Source organism: Neophocaena asiaeorientalis, unplaced genomic scaffold, assembly GCF_003031525.2.
Source record: "Neophocaena asiaeorientalis asiaeorientalis breed wild unplaced genomic scaffold, Neophocaena_asiaeorientalis_V1.1 scaffold418, whole genome shotgun sequence".
Taxonomy (NCBI): Eukaryota; Metazoa; Chordata; class Mammalia; order Artiodactyla; family Phocoenidae; genus Neophocaena; species Neophocaena asiaeorientalis.
The window spans coordinates 2,738,284-2,757,983 of record NW_020175731.1 but is presented as its reverse complement, the minus strand read 5'-3'; the positions used below and the strand labels follow the sequence as shown (position 1 = coordinate 2,757,983).

Below are 19,700 nucleotides of genomic sequence, written 5' to 3'. Positions count from 1 at the left end.
CAAATGGCCAGAAGGAATCATCATTCAGTCCCTAGATAATTCAGGTTAGATTTCCTTTATAGTAGATTTCTAACTCTAAGCTTGTACAGAGTCCACCTCTATGTGCAAAGCTTTGTACTCTTTTAGGAAATTTTAGGGCAAGGGTAGGGGCAGCCAGTAAGGGATGATTGTAGAATGAAATCAAACTTTCCCCCTCTTAAGAAGCTGATTGTCTAGGTAGGAAGGTTAACCATTTGAGAACAGTTGCAAAGCAAGGTGTAGTAGAATATACATCGAACGTCCAAATGCCCAGGAGATGTTGAATAAGATGCTAGTTTAATCAGAGAAGTCTTTGGGGAGGAGTCAAGCTATCAGTGCTTCGGTGTAGATGGGATCATGAGAACCATTCTGCTTACACAAGCGCTCTCTCCATTCTAATGTTTTAATAAGATTACCCTCTCAATGTAGGAATTTGATTTTTCCCAACTTAGAATTATACAAGGACTTCTTGTATTTTCCATTAATTGAAGATTCAGTACATTTTTCCTGCATTGTGTAGAGTCTAGACCCTAAACTGTAGAGAAACATCTGGGTTAAAGAGTCCATTTTTAAAAATTGAAGTATAGTAGATTTATAACATTTTGTTAATTTCTGCTGTACAGCAAAGTGATTCAGTTATACATATATATACTTTTTATATTCTTTTCCATTATGGTTTATCTCAGGATATTGAATATAGTTCTTCGTGCTATACAGTAGGACCTTGTTATTTATCCATCCTATATATAATAGTTTGCATCTGCTAACCCCAAATGCCCACTCTATCCCTCTCTCACCCTCCCTCTGCCTTGGCAACCACAAGTCTGTTCTCTATGTCTGTGAGTCTGTTTCTGTTTCATAGGTAGGTTCATCTGTGTCATATTTTAGATTCCACATATAAGTGATATCGTATGGTATTTATCTTTCTCTTTCTGACATAAAGAGTCCGTTTTTAAGGAGTTGCATTTGCCATAGGGCAGGGAGCTTTTGCTTTCTGTGTGTTTTTCTCTGCTCTCCGTCCCCACCACTCTCTCACTCAGCAATCAGATTCTCCATCCGTTTGTTTTTCCTTGAATGTATTCTCTAATTAGGCCGAGACATGAACACACTCGCATTTGAACTGATGATCCACAACAGGTCAGTCGTTTCCTGTATACAGTCATACGTGTAGATTGTTGAGCAAGTCTGTAATGTAAGCCAGAAAATCCTATTTTATGTGAACCAGAAAATCCCTTCAGAGTTTGGACGGTTCCAGATATCTACAAGAGCCTATCTCGATGCAGGCTATTTTGCAGGCTGTAGAAGCTTTTTGCAGGGCAGAGTCATTTCAGAAGTGTTCTGCTCATGGTAGTTGATTGAATTGGTGAGTTGTAGGTTTTCTACCAGAGATGTGTAACTGGCAGCTATCTGACCATAGCTTACTACTAGAATGTTTCTATAATGGTTCTTCTGTTATTTATATACTAATAGTCTGAGGAGGCGTGGAGGAGGAATTTAACAGTTCTTTATCCTATTTTATCAGTGTACCCAGGGAGTTACTCTAATTCTTTTGGGTCCAATTACTTAGGTTAGTTATCTCCTTATCCTCAATTAGATAGGTAATTGCATTCTCTTCTTTTGCTGTAGCTGTATGGTCTGGCCTTAATCTACATCTGTAAATGGTTTGGTAGTATTAAAATTCTTCCACCATGCTCAGCATTAGTCCGGGCCATGTCTTGGGGGAAGTAATATAAAATTTTGCTGATATCATCAAAGATGTCATTAATATCTTGTGTTACTTCCCCCCAGCTCACTTAGGTCCCAGCCCCACCATCCTTCTTTCTGTTCTTTATGCTGAACTCATTCTTGTTTTCTATCTGTTTGAAACACTCTTTGCTGGAGAACTGATATTTTGTTAATTTATTTATTGTCTTTTTTGTTCCCCTTCCCCAAAGGTAGGCCTCATGAGAGCCTGCACATCTTGTTCACAGCTGGACCCTCAGCTTCTAGACCAATATCCAAACTTTCAATGGAATTTTTAGGGTCTTAAAATTTTTTCTTTTGTTGAATGAATAACTGTATTGGGGAAACAAAGAAGTTGTAAAATTGAGTCCTAAATTTTCATCATGTACCCTGTGACTGATGTAACACTGGAGGGAATGAAATAAAACCTTAAGCAATCAGGGAAGCCTGCTTGGAGGAGGTGGGAATCGATTTGACTTTGAAGAATAGGTAGGATTTGAATAAGCAGAAAACAGAAGGGAGGGCACTTTTAGAGCAGTATGAAAACATAGGGACAGAAATGGGTTCGGTGCATTTCAGGGCAGTGAGAAGTCAGGCCTGACTGGGTTAGTAGTTCATGTTGGTTGCAGGGTGTTGGAAGTAAGAACAGTTAGGATGGGGGTGAGGAGGACAGAGAGGCAGGAAGGCCTCAGAATTGAGAGGAGGCACTGGAGCCAAAAAATCCTAGTTTGAATCCTGCTTTCATCATTTATCAGCTGCATGACCTTGGGCCACTTGCTTAATCTGTCTGTACCTTAGTTTCCTCAGCTGTAAAATGGGAGAGTAGTTATAGAACCTACTCAAGATTAAATGAGTTAATATATGTAAAGTGCTTAGAGCAGTGCCTCATGTAAGTACTCAGTATGCTATTTATTATTAATATAGGGAAAGACATTCATGACTGGTATAGAAGGAAAGAGCGAGCATGTAGAGTGACATAATTTAACGCTGTTGTCAGGAGTGAGTGAAGTGAGAGGGCCGTTGGTGAGTGATGTCAGGGACCCCTGGAAGCCAGCTAGGCTGAGGATGGGCTACATGTGAGGGAAGAAGGGAAAGGGAGAAGGAAAAATGAACCCAAACTGTTAAAGCCTGGGCGACTGGGAGATGTTACTTCCTCTAAAGGAAGGTAAGAGGATGCAGGCGATCCATGTACTCTTGGGTGTACCGCGTTTGACGTGATGTGAATGATGAGGGGTGTGGAAACGCCTCTGCTCAGACAGTTACCACTGATGCAGCAGAATCAGGAGGTTCACTTGTTCCAACTTCCCAGAATTGATGTTGCAACCATGTGAATGGTTCACGAAGGTGACCCAAGTCAATTATCCAAGTTCTGCCATGAGCCACTTACAACTCAATCTAGACATGGCTTAAATTATAGCAGCTAACTGTCAATGTGTTACTTTATGTCTGTACTTATATGGCTACCTTTATTTATTAATTTTTACCTGCTGAAAACATAGCTACTCAGCAAGGACAACCTGTAAGCAAAGAGATTTTCTGTAAGAGCTTCCACATTCATTAACATAATTGTATTTGCAGTAACATGGATGGACCTAGAGGGTATTAGGCTAAGTAAAATAAGTCAGACAGAAAATGACAAATACTCTATGTTATCACTTACATGTTGAATCTAAAAAATGAAACAAATGAATAACTATAACAAAACAGAAACAGATTCACAGATACAGAAAACAAACTAGTGGCTGCCAGGGGTTGGGGGTGGAGTTACGGGTGAAATAGATGAAGGGGATTAAGAGGTACAAACTACCAATTATAAAATAAGTAAGTCACAGGGATGTAAGGTACAGCACAAGGAATATAGTCAATAATATTTTAATAAGTTTGGTGCATAATCTATAAAAATATTGAATCCTATGTTCTACACCTGAAATATAATATTGTAAAGCAACTGTACTTAAAAAAATTATATTTTTAGGGCACGTTGATCTGAATTTTTTTCTGCATTACTGAAGAAATGACTAATGAATCTGTATCTCTTATTGGCTTATTAAAAAATAACCACTGCTTTAGATGAACTAAAGAGCTGTTGTTCTCCTTCTTTGGGCCAAATTGAGACTATGACATAGTTTTAGAACTATTATGGGTCAGAGGAGACGTAGCAAGCTGTGAAAATTAGAGGGAACTCTGTTTATTTTTCTGTAGTTATGTTTATACAGTTCTCAGAGGGACGTTTTTCTTTTATAAAACAAATAAAGAGCAAAATGTTTCTGCATACTTTTATTATTTCCCATGAGAGCCATAATCATTTATATTTCTGATGATTTATGCTGAAAGAAGAGTGATTTGTAAATCTTTAGTACCTTTTAGAAATTCTTCATATACATAATTTTATTTTTTGGTGTGTGTGTTTAAATTATCACTACTCAGTCTGAACAAAGAGACATGATTTAATATGTAATTTAGCAATTCATTTACTTGTGAATATTTCCAATATGTTACATGAAAGCTATAAAGTGCATAGAGAACAGTGATGAAAAAGGCATTAATAGACTATATTCTCTAATGTACAGATGTATGCGACCTTTTAAAAGAGAGAAATATTTTCTTTGTATTAGAATTTGGCACATGTAAGGAAACTCATAATAGTAAATGTATGACTCTGAACAATATTGAAAACATACTGGGCAGTACAGCTCAATCTTTTTAACTTATAAGACTGATTAGATTACAAAGGAACATCTGTCTATAGGAACCAAGATGTTATAAATATCTACTTAATATCACTGAACTGATGTAGTATCTTGCAGCTGGCTTTCTCATGCATAAGGAATAAAATTTTGTCTGTGTTTGCAGAATGTATGATATGTCATATTAAACTTCATTCTCCCCCAAGATTAATTTTGCTATGTATTTCTTTTCAAAAGGGAATTTCTGTTTTTGGAGAGGTGGAGGAGGCCAGGGATGAGAAGGTGTAGTGGGTTGAATGGTGACCTCTAAAAAGATATGTTCACATCCTAATCCCTGGAATGTGTGAATGCTATCTTGTTTGGAAAAAGGGTCTTTGCAGGTATAATTAAATGAAGAATTTTGAGATGAAGACATCATCCTAGATTGTCTGGGTAGGCCCTAAATCCAGTGATAAGTTTCCTTGGAAGAGACAGATGAGGAGAAGACAGAGATTCAGAGAGAAGGTGGTGTGAGGACAGGTGTAGAACAGAAAACGCACTATGTGGCCACAAGCCAAAGAATGCCAAGGAGGGCCTATTGCCACCAGATGCTAGGAGGCCTAGAACGGATTCTTCCCCAGAGCCTCTGTAGGTAGTTGGGAACTCCTTGATTTTGTACTTCTGGCCTCCAGAATTCTGAGAGCACGTATTTCTTTTGATTTAAGCCACCCAACTAGTGGTGATTTGTTACAGCAGCCCTGTGGAACTAATACACAAGGCTTTTTCTGCACCTGTTCTGGGAATGGGATAAAATAAGAAAATATAGTTTACAAACTATACCTGGAGTGTAAATAATTATTTGCTGAAGCACATACAGCGCAACTTAATCTTGGTGTGATTCATAAAGCATTTCAAGGTTGTTCAGGGGGTACCCGATTTTTATGGGGGTACCTGATTTTTATAAAACATGAAGAATATCTGAGAGGTTTATTCCCTCCAGATGCTATCCACTTCTCCAGTTCTCGTACACCAACTAGGCTGTCCTACCATCCAGTTCAATTCTGATGCTCCTACCCAGAGTTAGTGTCTGTCACCACAGGTTTGAGGGCTCAGTCCCCCGAGATGGTCTCACCTCAGATGCCAGTAGCAAGGATCAGGTCCCCAGCTTACTTGCATTGCCATCTGACTTGGCAGCAAATTTGGGAGTTCTCACAGCCCCCCTCCTCAGATTTGACAATTTGCTAGAATGCCTCACAGAGTTCAGGAAGGCACTTTTCTTACTGGTTTAAACATACCAGTTTCTTATAAAGGACACAAATGAACAGCCAGATGAAGAGATACAGAGGACATGTTAAGGGTCTCAGGGGCAGGGGTCTCTGTCTCCATGGAGTTGGGGGCTGCCCCCTCCTGGCACATGGATGTGTTCAGCTCAGAAGCTCTCTGAACCCTGTCCTTATAGGGTTTTTTTTTGTTTGTTTGTTTGTTTTTGTGGTACGCTGGCCTCTCACTGTTGTGGCCTCTCCCGTTGCGGAGCACAGGCTCCGGATGCACAGGCTCAGCGGCCATGGCTCACGGGCCCAGCCGCTCCGCCGCATGTGGGATCTTCCCGGACCGGGGCACTAACCCGCATCCCCTGCATCGGCAGGCGGACTGTCAACCACTGCGCCACCAGGGAAGCCCCTTATAGGGGTTTTTATGGAGGTTTCACTACATAGGCATGACTGTTCAAATCATTGGCCATTGCTGATTAACTTAATCTCCAGCCCCTCTCTTTTCCCAGGAGGACAGGGAATGGGGCTGAAAGTTCCAAGCTTCTAATCAAGCCTTGCCTTTTCTGGTGACCAGCTCCCGTCCTGAAGCTGTGTAGGGGCTGCCAAGAGTCTCCTCATTGGAATGAAAGAGGTTCCTATCACCCCTATCTCTCAGGAAATTCCAAGGGTTCTAGAAACTCTGTGCCAGGAATGGGGAACAAAGATCAAATATCTTTCTATGACTCCTTAATATCAGATTAAGTTTTTTAAATGTTTAAAATAAATTGAATTTGCTATGCATTTTTAAGTGACTGAGGCTTTTGACTTGGAGAATCATGAATACAATTTTAAAATCTTTTGATGAAAGTATTGATAAAAGGTATAGACTTCCCTGGCGGTCCAGTGGTTAAGACTCCACGCTCCCACTGCGGGGAGCACAGGTTCTATCCCTAGTTGGCGAATCCCACGTGCCATGCAGAGCGGCCAAAAAAGAAAAACCCACCGGTGTACATAATAACGTGAAGTGAAGTGATATTGTGAACAAGCAATAATCTTTAAGTGTTAAAGAAACAGTTACATTCAGAAGGAAATATTCTTCTTTACATACCCTAACCATTTACAATATTTGTCATTGGAACTGTATATGATACTTTTCTGAGAGCAGACCTTCCCCCCTTCTACTTTTTAGGAAGATATCTAAAATTATAATTATCAGTACTACAATTTAGGAAAATAGTCATTAAATCTTTTGACTGACAAAAATTCTAATGCTCTATATATTTTGTGGTGCTTTTATCCCACAAGAAACTTTTTTACCTTGCCTCCCTTATATTAAGGTACCACGGCTATGTTCAAACAGTAAAGAGTCATTTTGGCAGGAAATGAAGTGGTACTAACAGGAACAAATGTTCTATCCCAGACGGCTTGAAAGAAGTAGCTACACCACTATAAATATTTGTTCAATAAATGATGAATCACATGAACTATAAACATAACTTAAAGCAAATGGGATTTTGGCACTATCTGAATAGTTGTAGTCAAAGGATCTTTTGCATGAATTATCTAGAGAAGAACTCTCCGTCTGGTTAATTATAATCAATACATAGGTGAAGTGTGAATAAAATGTTGCACTGAGGGTAATCAGAATTTTGCTTCTATTTCTAATAATTTTATGATTTTATACTTTTGCAGAACAAAGAGATATTTCACATTTTATATGCCTAGATATTCTGATAGTTTTGCTGAGGGTTTCAACAATTACAGTCGTCTTTTTTTTTCCTTTTCCTCTGTGAAGCTGTGTGTCGGGAGTCGTGTTCTACCTGCCCTGGTTATAACCTTATCGTTAACCCCCTGCTACCTTGCTCCTAAGAAGATGCACATCTTCTTCCCTTTTATAAAGACGGAGTGTACATTACAATCATATGTATATACTGGATTTAGTGTTTTTGACTTCTTGGCCTCCTTCACTTTGCAGTTATTAAATAGATGTTGCCCTTTAAATGAGGGACATTTGAGAACAGAAGAAATGGCCTGCTGACTTCCTTCTGGAAGGTAGTACCTGGCATCTGCCTTGAGCCTGCTGGGATGTTAGGTGGTGAACCCAGCAGGGAAGAGGCCATAAGGGTGCCTGGAGCCTGGTGCAGTCAAGGTGAAGTGGATGCAGGGTTGCTGGTGGCTGATTAAAATAGGTACTGAGGAGGCAACGTGTGGCTGTTTTGAAGCGAATTTCACAGCCATTTATTGTACTTTGTCTTCTCGGCTGCCTTTGTCGGCCCAGTATTAGAATCTGAAGCTGGGTGAACTAGTGACTGTCAAACAAATACTGGAGCAGGAATTTTACTTGGGTCTTCTGCCTTCCCGTTCCACGCTGTTCTTTCCCTACCACCCTGCTGCCATTCCCTGAGACACAGTGGGGCAGCTTCTGTCTGCTGTGCCCTCCCCGTGGATTGTGCCCGATGGCCCTTCATCTCTAAAGGCCCAGCACTCATGACCCATCATGATCGCTTTCTTCTCTCTGTAAGACATCACAGAATTAGTTCCCAACACCTCTGGCTCTCCCTTTCCCTGAGTGCAGCAACCCCCCAATCATTCCCTGTCCTTTTCCATGAAAATGAAAATAAGAAAATGAGGATATTTATTTTCTTTTTAGACTTTCTTCCAGATTCTCATGCTTGTTTTGACTCTGAAATAAAACGTTAATTTTTATGGGTTTTTGGTGGCACTAATCCTTTATTTTTACCTATCAAAACACTCCACTGTTCTTACGTTAAGGTTTTAAAAATTTTACTTTTTTTTTTTTGGTTTTATGATCTCAGATTCCAAAGCAGTTTTTATTTATATAATTTTAATGAGAATTGTGGGAACAGAAATGTTACTCTTCCCTGAGTAAAGACTCAAGTTTGTTACAAAGTTCAGGTTTGGTCAAAGCCTTAAAAGAATTTATTTGAGACATAGTCTTGACTACCTTTATGCTCTGCTTTGAATTTGCAGAATTATAGATCCTAGATTAATATCACTGGGGTACAGTTTTTACAATTTTGGCAATAACTTTTTTGCAGACTTGTTTATTTTGTAGCACATTTTCCTTTATTTTCACACCTCTGTGACTTGTGCAGAAGTTAATTTAATTCCCATTTCATAGATATGGAAATTGAGATATTAAGGAAAATGTGACTGCTAATATTAACAACTTAGTGAGCTATTTTTATGTGCCAGACTTTGTGCTGTTTACATCTTTTTAAAATTTTCAAAATTTATTAAATTTTTTTTACTGAGGTGTCATTGACATATAACATTGTATTGGTTTCAGGTGTACAATGAAATGATTCTGTATTTGTATACACAGTGAGATCATCACCACAATAAGTCTAGTTACCATCTGTCACCATGCATAGTTAACTTTTAGGATTTACTGTCTCGGCAACTTTAAAGTATGCTCTACAGTATTATTGACTGTAGTCACTGTGCTGTATATGACATCCCCATGACTTATTTATTTTAGAACTGGAAGTTTATATCTCTTGACCCCTGTCACTTGTTTTGCCCATTCCCTAACCCACCTCCCCTCTGGCAACCACCATTCCTTTCTCTGTATCTTTGACTTTTGTTTTGTTTTGTTTTCATTTGTTTTGCTTTTTAGATTCCACATATTAGTGAAACCACATGGTATGTGTCTTTCTCTGACTTATTTTGCTTAGCATAATTCTCTCAAGGTCCGTCCATGTTTTCGCAAATGGCAAGATTTCCTTCTTTTTTTAATGGCTGAGTAGAACTCTATTATTCTAGCCTCTTATATATATAGGTATATCTATATATATTTCACATCTCCTTTATCCATTTATCCAGCAATGGACACTTGTTTTCAATCTTGGCTATTGTGGATAATGCTGCAATGAACATAGGGATGTATATATCTTTTTGAATTAGTGTTTTTGTTTTCTTTGGATAAATACCCAGGAGTAGAATTGCTGGATTGTATGGTACTTCTGTTTTTAATTTTTTGAGGAACTTCCATACTGTTTTCTGTAGTGGCTGCACCAATTTACATTCCCACCAACAGTATGCACTGGTGTCCCCTTTTTTCCAGATCACTTACCAATACTTGTTATTTGTTGTCTTTTTGATAGTAGCCATTCTAATAGGTGTGAGGTGATATCTTATGGTTTTGATTTGCATTTCTCTGATGATTAGTGACATTGAGCATCTTTTCATGTGCCTGTTGACCATCTATCTGTATATCTTCTTTGGAAAAATGTCTATTCAGATGTTTGTGCATTTTAAAATCAGGTTGGTTTCTCTCTCTCTCTTTTTTGCTATTGAGTTTCATGAGTTCTTTATATATTTAGAATATTAACCCCAATCAGATATGTGATTTAGAAATATTTTTTCCCATTCAGTAGGTTGTCTTTTCATTTTGTTGATGGTTTCCTTTGCTGTGCAGAAGTTTTAAAATTTGATGTAGTCCCACTTGTTTACTTTTACTTCTGTTGCCTTTGCTTTTGGAGCCAGATCCAAGCATTAATTTCCAAGACTGGTGTCAAGTAGCTTACCACCTGTGTTTTCCTCCAGGAGTTTTTATGGTATCAGGTCTTACATTTAAGTCTTTAGTCCATTTTGTGTTAATTTTTGCGTATGATGTAAGATAATAGTTTAGTTTCATTCTTTTGCATATGACTGTCCAGTTTTCCTGACACCATTATTGAAGAGACTGTCCTTTCCCTATTGTATATTCTTGCCTCATTTGTCATAAATTAATTGACCATGTATGCATGGGTTTATTTTTGGTTTCTCTAGTCTGTTCCATTGATCTGTGTACCTGTTTTTTTGCCAGTACCATACTGTTTTGATTACTATAGCTTTGTCATATAGTTTGAAATCAGGGAGCATGATGCCTCCAGGTTTGTTCTTTCTCAAGATTGCTTTGGCGATTCAGGGTCTCTTGTGGTTCCATAAAAATTTTAGGATTATTTGTTCTATTTCTTTGAAAAATGTCATTAGTATTTTGATAGGGATATACATCTTTTAAAGAACTTCAATAACCTTTGAGAAAGGTATTCTTATTTTCCTCATTTGACACAAGAGGGAAGTGAGGTTTTAAGAGATTAAAGTATACTTAATGCCATGTGGCTTGTGAAGTTGGAACCAAGTTCTGTATTGTTCAGGTAAGGATATTAGGGGGAAGAGTGCAGATGGAGCTGTGCTGTGGGCAGAGAATCTGTGTTAAGTGATAGGACTGGGGTCCAAAAGAGGTGGGTTGTTTTTGGCACGTGAGTGGGAAGCAGAAACGAGAGGGTTAAGTAGCAAATAGAAGCAGAGTTAGAAATGTATGTTACTCCTTTTGGAGCTGGGCTGGCATCCTTGAGTCTTGCTAATTTATTTAGGATATCACCTCCATTTTGTCTTGTGACTTTGCTTTACTTTATGTTTAGTACATAGCGTGACTTATAACAGTTCCATGTAGGTACTAGCTTAGAAAAGAAAATATTTCTCAAATCTGTCAGTTTCCTAATCTGCTCATCTGTAAAATGAGCAGATTAGTTTGGGTGGTCTGTAAAATCCCTTTCAGAAACAACACCTTATAATTTATAGGAATTGTTAAAAATGGGCAGAATAAATTCTAAACTGAAGATTTGGGTTTTATGATTTTCCTGCTCTCCTTTTCTTTTTTTAAGATGATCTTTCAAAAAATCATATTCTCAACTCATCTCTTATAAAATATTATTTTAGTTGGGTATTGGGCTTAAGATTTTTGTAGCAATACTATCAAGATAATGGAAAGCTATCTTTTTCTTTTTTTCTAGGCCCTGCAGGAGCAGCTAAAGATGTGTAAGTACCTAATATTATGATTTTCTAAACTCTTTCTGAGGAAGACACTGTTTTCATGGTTATGACCTTTAGATATGTAGGTTTGGCTGAAAAGACATGGAAGTACTTTCTGTACTGAGCACAAATTAAGATTATTGTTTGGTTTATAACTAAAGGGCTATTTGAAGAATGGGTTTATTTGTGACTTTTCATTTTAGCATTTCAGTTGCCCTAGCATTTTAACTCAGAGCTTTAAGAAAGGGAAATGTTTAACTCTGTTTCTATACCAGCTTGTGTAGAGATTTCTTCTAATTGCAAGCAAGTGATTATGGGAGAATTAAGCACCTAGCTCCTATGACTATGCAACATCTTAGAGTTTAGCCCGTGAGGAGGGCCTGGAGCCAAGCATTTACCAAATGCACACTGAATCGTTTTAAAGTCGATAATTAGACGTTTGAGTGAATGTATATGACCATTCAAGGTAATCAATATTGAGTTGAACTTCAGACCACAGGACCCTTTCAGTGTTTCCATCATGCCCCTTCTTTGCATCTTTGTACCTCAAATCTAGGTATAGTAAGGACATTGCAGTAGTTCACTATTTAAGTGTGTTTGTGGCACAGGAAACTATTCAATATTCTGTAATAAACCATAATGGAAAAGAATATGAAGAAAATATATAACTCAATCACTTTGCTGTATACCACAAACTAGCACAACATTGTAAATCAACTATACTTCAGTGAAAAAAATAAATAAAAATAAAAATCAGCAGTTCTGGAAAAAAATAATAAAGTGCCATTAGGGAGCTGGACATTGGGATTGGGGGAGGGAGAAGGTGGGGATGGAGAACCCCAAGAACGACAACAACAAAAAGAGTGTTTGCGGTCACTCCATGGATTGTGGAATCAACCTCTGCCCAAGCCACCCCAGCTGGTTTGGATGTCAAGACCGATGGTGCCACACACACACCAAGAGGGTAGGAAAAGATGTATTGCTCACATAAAGAGGCTTTCTGGGGAGAGCAGGGTGGCTCCCGAACTGGTCCATTCAGTCTGAGTGAAGGAAGGGGTGAGCAGCTTTGGTTTTTATTGGGAGTGGGGCTGGGGTGAGGGCTCCGGCGCATGGGCAGAGGAGCGCCTGGCTGTATCTTCCCCGCCAGCACACATGTACGAGTTCCCAGCTTTCTTAAAGGCTTTCACAGCTGGGGCAAACGGAGTGGTGGGCCTTAAAAGCTTTCGTCAAAAGCAGAGTTGGACTTTTTTTTTAAATTATAAAAAGGAATCTGGAGAAGATTAGAATAGGGTTGTAAAGTTTTTTGGGAATTAAATAAGCTTTTTATATGGGACTTTCGGTACAAAGGAGGCAGTATAGAATGCTTCAGTGTCCTGGTTGCAGTGGTTGAGTTTATTACCAAAACGTTTAGCAACAATGTGTTTAGCATCCTTACCTGTTCCTGTTATTGCAGTATCTGGGTCTCTCTTCAGTCTCTCCCTCCCCTTTCTATATGTTGTTGCCAGATTAATCCCCTGCCCTTTTAGGCCCTCCACTCCCAACTTTTGATTAGTCTCCACTGCCCACGGGATTGAGCCCAGAATCCTTTGGGAATAGGAAGGCCCTTTAGGTTTCAGCCTTTAGGGGGAAGGAAACCCTGCAGTTAGAGAGTGAATGAGGCCAAGGACCCAGAGGTGAGCTGAAGTCCTGCTCTGAGACCACTCTCATGGTCTCAAACTGACCTCCTGTTTCCTGTCTTGGCTCCTTGTTTTTTTTTGCTGTTCCCTCTGCCTGGAATGGCATTTTCCCCAATTCTGTCTGTGAAAATTCTATCTGTTCTCCTGGGTTTATATCTTATCCTTTACGAGAAGAACTTCCTGGATCTCTCTACTGGATATGTCTTCCTCTTCTGAACTTTTACAGCAGCTTGGACCTGTCTTATGATATGTCATATTGGGCTTATAGTGTTATTTATCTCCTTGTCTTTTCTCCCTTGGGATTTGAGAGAAGTCCCCTCTAGTTAATAGTATCGTGCTGTGGACATAGTGTTTAATAAATGAATTCCGTCATTTCTCTTTAAGGAGAGATTGATTTCATGACTTCCTCTTTCTTTCAGAAGCATGGAAATTTCTAAGAAGATTTAGTGATACCTTTGTGGACATTCTGTCAACATTAACTACTGCAGGACATGAGATGCCATTTAACTACTTTCTAAAATCCTGAATTCTCTAGAATTCAAACTTTCTGTGACTTTGTGTACCTCATAGTTTCTATAACTAAAAAGATGTAATTTTACTCAATAAATGACCCTTTAAAAATAAATGTGGTAAATTTAATTGGAAAAAATTGAAGAATATTATAGTATTATTTTTCCTTGCACAAAAGGTATATTCAAACCCTTTTTAAAGAAAAAATCAGAAGCTGTAGATTTATAAGTCTTGACCATAACATTAGGGGGGTGCTATGAAATTAGGGGGTGCCATGAAAGGAGCTAAGAAATTAAGACAATTTAAACTTATATTATAAAGATTAAAATTTTTTTTTGTTTTAAATCTGAAGACACTGATTTCAAGGCAAAAGAAGTGGCCAAACTCACGTAATAGATGCTAAGAGTACAGAACTTCAAATAGGGCAACAACCATAGTGCACAGACCATGTAAAAGTCTTTGGGGGGGAATTACGATTGTTTTTTAGAAGTCAGAAACGTTATGATTACTCCCTTAATATATAATAAAAATCAGTTCTCTAGGGAAGGTTTGGGATTTTTACTATATCTCCACTTACCTGTTTATTTGCTGTTTTCTATAGGCAAGAAGCCAGGATTTAATAACAAATAAAATGATATTTCTGCCCTAAAGTAGGTCAGTGGCTACTGGGGACCAAAATACAGTGTGATTTTAAGTGTTAATTATTAAAATAGTTAATTATTAAATAGTCAAAATTTAATGCTTGTCTGGGTCTTGAAGGGTGAGTAGGAGTTTGTGTAGGAAGGAGAAGGATGGCAACCCAGGGCAGGAGAAAGAGCACAAAAGGAGGCACGTGGGTGCAGGAGAGCCCCAGCTCTTCTGGGAAGTCAACCAGTCTGCCCTGAGCCTGTGGTGTAGGCTCAGCAGAGGTGGAAGATGAGGCTGGTGGGCTGGAGCCGGCTTGTGGAGGGCCTTTGGTGCCAGGCTGGTCATTGTACTTGGTTTTTATATGCATTCAAGAGCCATTCAGAATTTTAAGGTGGGGAATTACATGACTGTGTTTGATCTTTAGGGTGATGACTCCCAAGGCAGTGGGATATGTGAGATGGGGGAGGGGTGGAGGCACAGGGGATTAATGGCGCTGAGGCCACGAGAGGGTTAGACAGCAGACAGGACACTGGAAAGGAGCAGAGGTGGTGTGTTCAAGGCGCACTCGGAAATACGATTGATAAGACCCGTTGAATGACTGAATGGGGAAGTAAAGGAAAGGAAAATCTGAGGCGAAGATGACCCTGTGGTTTCAAACTTGAGCCAAGGGAAGGGATGGCTGATGGTCCAAAGAGATCACATGGGCTAAAGGGAGAAGAGAAGCCAGTGCATGTAGAGTGACAGCCACACTGGTCACTTGGTTTCAGTTGGGTGATGTGAGTTCTCTGATGGAGTCAGGGTGAAAGCGAACTTAGGAGTGAGGAAGGGATGCCTGGTCTTTTGTTTTACAACAAAAAGGCAGTAAGGGATAGAAAGATGTTAGTAGCTTAAAGAGGAAGCATATTTTAAGAAATACATTTCTTTTTTTTTTTTGGCCACGCCGTGTGGCTTGTGGGATCTTAGTTCTCCAACCAGGGATTGAAACCCGTGCCCCCTGCAGTGGAAGCACAGAGTCTTAACCACTGGACCACCAGGGAAGTCCCAAGAAATATATTTGTTATAAAAGGAATACTAAGGAAGTTCAGAAAGTATGGAAAAGCATTTTTTTTAAAAAAATTAAAAATCAGCTATTATCCTCCCACCAGAGACAATCATCATTAATATTTTACACTGTTTTCTTCCGTTTCTTTGTGATTATTTCTGCCTAGTTATGTGTATGGATGATTTTGTATATTGAAGTCTGTTTTTCTTTTTCTGTTTATTTTTTACATGGAGGAGAGGTAGGTGTGCCCATAGGCAAAAGGGTAGGAGCAAGTTGAGTACAAAGAGCTGAGGGTAGTTTGGGGAGGTGTTTTCTGTGTGGCTGAGGGAGTTATCAATGTACATAGATTCTACAACATGCAAGAAGGATTAAAAACATAGAAGGGTCCCCTTAGCAACTTGAGATAAGGAGGAAAGCATGGGTGAAGATATATAGAAATTTAATCATCATAAGACAGACCCACATGTATATCAGGGAGTGAGATTTTTTTCCTCTCACTGTTGTGGCCTCTCTCGTTGGGGAGCACAGGCTCCGGACGCGCAGGCTTAGCGGCCATGGCTCACGGGCCCAGCCGCTCCGCGGCATGTGGGATCTTCCCGGACCGGGGCACGAATTCGTGTCCCCTGCATCGGCAGGCGGACTCTCAACCACTGCGCCACCAGGGAAGCCCGAGACTTTCTTTTTTCTCTCCCTCTCTTTTCAAAAATAAATCACAGTACACTAACATGCAGAAAAAAACAGAAGTAAATTCAACGTGATGACATTTGGCTATTTTCACAAACCTGCAAATCAACCATGCTTTTATTTTTTATTTTTTTAACATCTTTATTGGAGTATAATTGCTTTACCATGGTGTGTTAGTTTCTGCTTTATAACAAAGTGAATCAGTTATACATATACATATGTTCCCATATCTCTTCCCTCTTGCGTCTCCCTCCCTCCCAGCCTCCCTTTCCCACCCCTCCAGGTGGTCACAAAGCACCGAGCTGATCTTCCTGTGCTATGACTAGCTATCTATTTTACGTTTGGTAGTGTATATATGTCCATGCCACTCTCTCACTTTGTCATAGCTTGCCCTTCCCCCTCCCCATATCCTCAAGTCCATTCTCTAGTAGGTCTGTGTCTTTATTCCCATCTTACCCCTAGCCATGCTTTTATTTTATTTCAGTGAATTATCTTAGCTATTTGGCACAAATAGGTCGTGTTGGGATATTTTTGGTTGGAAATGGCAGAAGCCCAGCTTAAACTGGCCTAAACAAACAAACATAAAGGAATTTATTGGCATGTGTAATGGAAAACTTCCAAGGGTTAAGCCTTAGTCACAGCTGGATCCAGGTGATTGAATGACAGGAAGAAACTCTCTCATCTCTACTTTCCTGTGTTTGGCTCCATGCTAAGGCAGCTTTCCCCCAGTGGTGATGGAGATGGCCAGTTTCTATCTCATCAGCTTAATAATTCCTGTAGAAAAAGAGCTTCTCTTTCCCCGTAGTTTGATCAAAAGTCCTAGGGCTAGGCTTTCCCTGGCTAGGACGTGGGGTCAGGTGCCTCTCCCTGAACCAGTCAGTGGACCAGGGGAACGTGGGCTCTCATTGGCCAGGCCTGGGTCACGTGCCCACTGCTGCAGCCAATCGGTGTCATTAACCTCAGCTAACCATATGGCTAAACAGTGGGAGAGAGGTGATGCTGTTACCAGAATGGGAGACAATTATAACTGGGCAGGCAGAAGAGAAGCAGCTTCTCCATGTAGGTCACCTTCCATGTTATTTCAAAAAAATCTCTTGATTTTTAAGAATACATATATATTCTATATATATGACTTTTCCAAATATATGTTGAATAACAAGTTGACTCAAATTTAATGTCTGCTGTTGAACATGAAAGCTTGCGGCCACTCAACTTAAACAAGGTTATTCAAATACTTCTTTCACTTAAAACTTGTAAAGTGATATTTCATTAAGATTTTTTTCTGGGTAAAGTAATTTTATTGTTATGGAAGGTGACAGCTATAGAGAAAAGTATCTTGGAATGAGTTATCATAAAACATGCCGAAGGGACTTCCCTGGCAGTCCAGTGGTTGAGACTTTGCCTTCCAAGGCAGGGGGTGCGGGTTCAATCCCTGGTCGGGGAGCTGAGATCCCGCATGCCCCGAGGCCAAAAAAAACCCCAAAATAAAGCAGAAGCAATATGGTAACAAATTCAATAAAGACTTTAAAATTGGCCCACATCACAAAAAAAATCTAAAAAAACAACAACAAAAACATGCTGAAGCTCTTTTTTTTTTTTTTGCGGTACGCGGGCCTCTCACTGTTGTGGCCTCTCCCGTTGCAGAGCACAGGCTCCGGACGCACAGGCTCAGCGGCCATGGCTCATGGGCCCAGCCCGTGGGATCTTCCCGGACGGGGGCACGAACCCGCGTACCCTGCATCGGCAGGCGGACTCTCAACCGCTGCGCCACCAGGAAAGCCCAGCTCTGTCTTTTTTAAAACATGAAATTATGTATCTCTAATCTTGAGTTTCCTTGGAATTCTTAATAAATTTCTCGCGTCATATACACCCGTGTCAGCTGAGCCCTCTCCTAATTACAAGCCTGAGGGTATCTGATAGCCTTGTTTCTCCTCTGTGACATGGCAGGCAAGGCTGTCTTCTGAAGTGAGGTAGCATTGAAAAATTCTACCCGTCTTCTGGGGTGGAAGTAGCATTGAAAAAGCGTGCATTTTGGAAGCAGACAGACCTCTGTTTAAACTGCTCTCCATCCTTTACTAGCTGTGTGATATTGTGTCTTTAATCTTCTTATCCGTAAAACTGGGATAATAATAACCGTTCAGGGTAACCGTCTTCATCATTATCCTCATCATTCTCAATGGTAATAGCTCATCTTTACTGAGAACTGCATACCATAGAGTGATTTCCGGCACTTAAAGTACATTATCTCATTCAGTACCCCCAACAGGCTGATGAAGACAGCAGTGCTCTTTCATTTTACAAATGAGGAGATGGGACACAGAGAGGTTAAGTAACTGCTTAATGGTTATGATGGTTATCAGTACAGTATATTCAGCTCCTAGGATAATACTTGGTATTATGTGTTGCTATCCTGCTCCCCCATCCTGTCCCCCCGCCCCCTGCCCGTAGATGGTAGCTAGAATTATTAGGTGGTTTAAGGGTTGTTGAAAAGATTTGGCAGTGCCTCTGTTATGAATCCCTGATGGCAGAACACCCAGTGCATTGAGGGCCTTGCTGTGGTTAGAAATCTCACATTCCCATTGGTTGCTCATCAATACATGGTCAGATTTTCCTTGGTGGGACCCAGTGGAATAAAAGGCAGAGAAGCAATTGAGTGGGTTCATTCAGGGACAGAGAGGGGTTGGTGGTGACCGGCAAGTATGGTTGAAATGCTTGACTGCAAGGCACATGCTAGAGAGAGGGGGAGGGGAAGCCCTAAGGGGCTGATGAACAGGGAGAGCTGGGACTGGAGGCTTCTTGGGAATTGTGGGGAGGGGAGAAAGAAGGATTTTTTTTTTTCCCTAAGGAGTGGGATTGTCTACTCTAAAATATCAGAGGTGAAATAGTTGCAGGAACTAAGCTCCATGGAGCACTCCTGGGATTAAGTTCTTAGAGCAGCAGTAAAAGTTGCTGGGATAGAGGAAGCCAGCAAAATGTGAAGCAAGAGGTCGTTTAGGTGGTTTTCATGGGATTTAAAATTGTCCAAGGTAATGGCGGTTAGGAGGAAAACCTTTGCGTCAGGGCCAAAATGTTTAGTGCGTCCGGGGCTGTTATGGCAGGGCTGATGCCAACGAGGAGAGTTTTTGAGTGAAAATGAAATTGGCCCCATCTAAAAGAGTGCTTTGGGGAGGTTGGGAGCATTCTGGCTCTGTCTCCTGTTTGGAGACCCTGGGACGAGGGAAAACAAGCTGCTTATTCCCAAGGTTTTGAGAAAAGTGATACATCTGGGAAAAGCAAGGTTTCTTAAAGGGGAGAGAACACTCCTGCCTGCTTTGTAGCAAAGGATACTTCTGCAGCCAATGTTGAAATAATCCAGCCCTGTGTGCTTCTTAGAAGGAGCACAGAAGAGGGGTAGGGAAATTGCAATTTAATTCTTGATCCATTACCCCATACAAAGAGCAAATGTCACTCATGTTCTCCGGTAGTACATTCTGGAAGAAAGAAAGGGGCCCATCCAAGGAGAGAGACTTAAAGCTAACTGTCCTAAGAAGTTTTGAAATTGTGAAGACATGAATGAGATTACATATAGGCCCTAACAGCCAATGATAAAATGTTAATTCTGTCCAATATCATATGTAATTAAATGCTTGGTAGAATCGATTGGAACCTCCATGAAAAGGAGGGGTCATCATAAAAACATATTATA

At 40.1% G+C, this 19,700-nt stretch overlaps 1 protein-coding gene across 1 annotated transcript in view; it reads left to right on the top strand.

Moving 5' to 3' along the window:
* CUNH12orf75 (chromosome unknown C12orf75 homolog) overlaps positions 1–19,700 on the top strand; it is a 37,764-nt gene that overhangs the window by 3,168 nt on the left and 14,896 nt on the right. Inside the window, exon 2 of the mRNA XM_024732083.1 lies at positions 11,458–11,482. Coding sequence (XP_024587851.1) covers positions 11,458–11,482 — 25 coding nt within the window. The remainder of the gene's footprint in view (positions 1–11,457; positions 11,483–19,700) is intronic.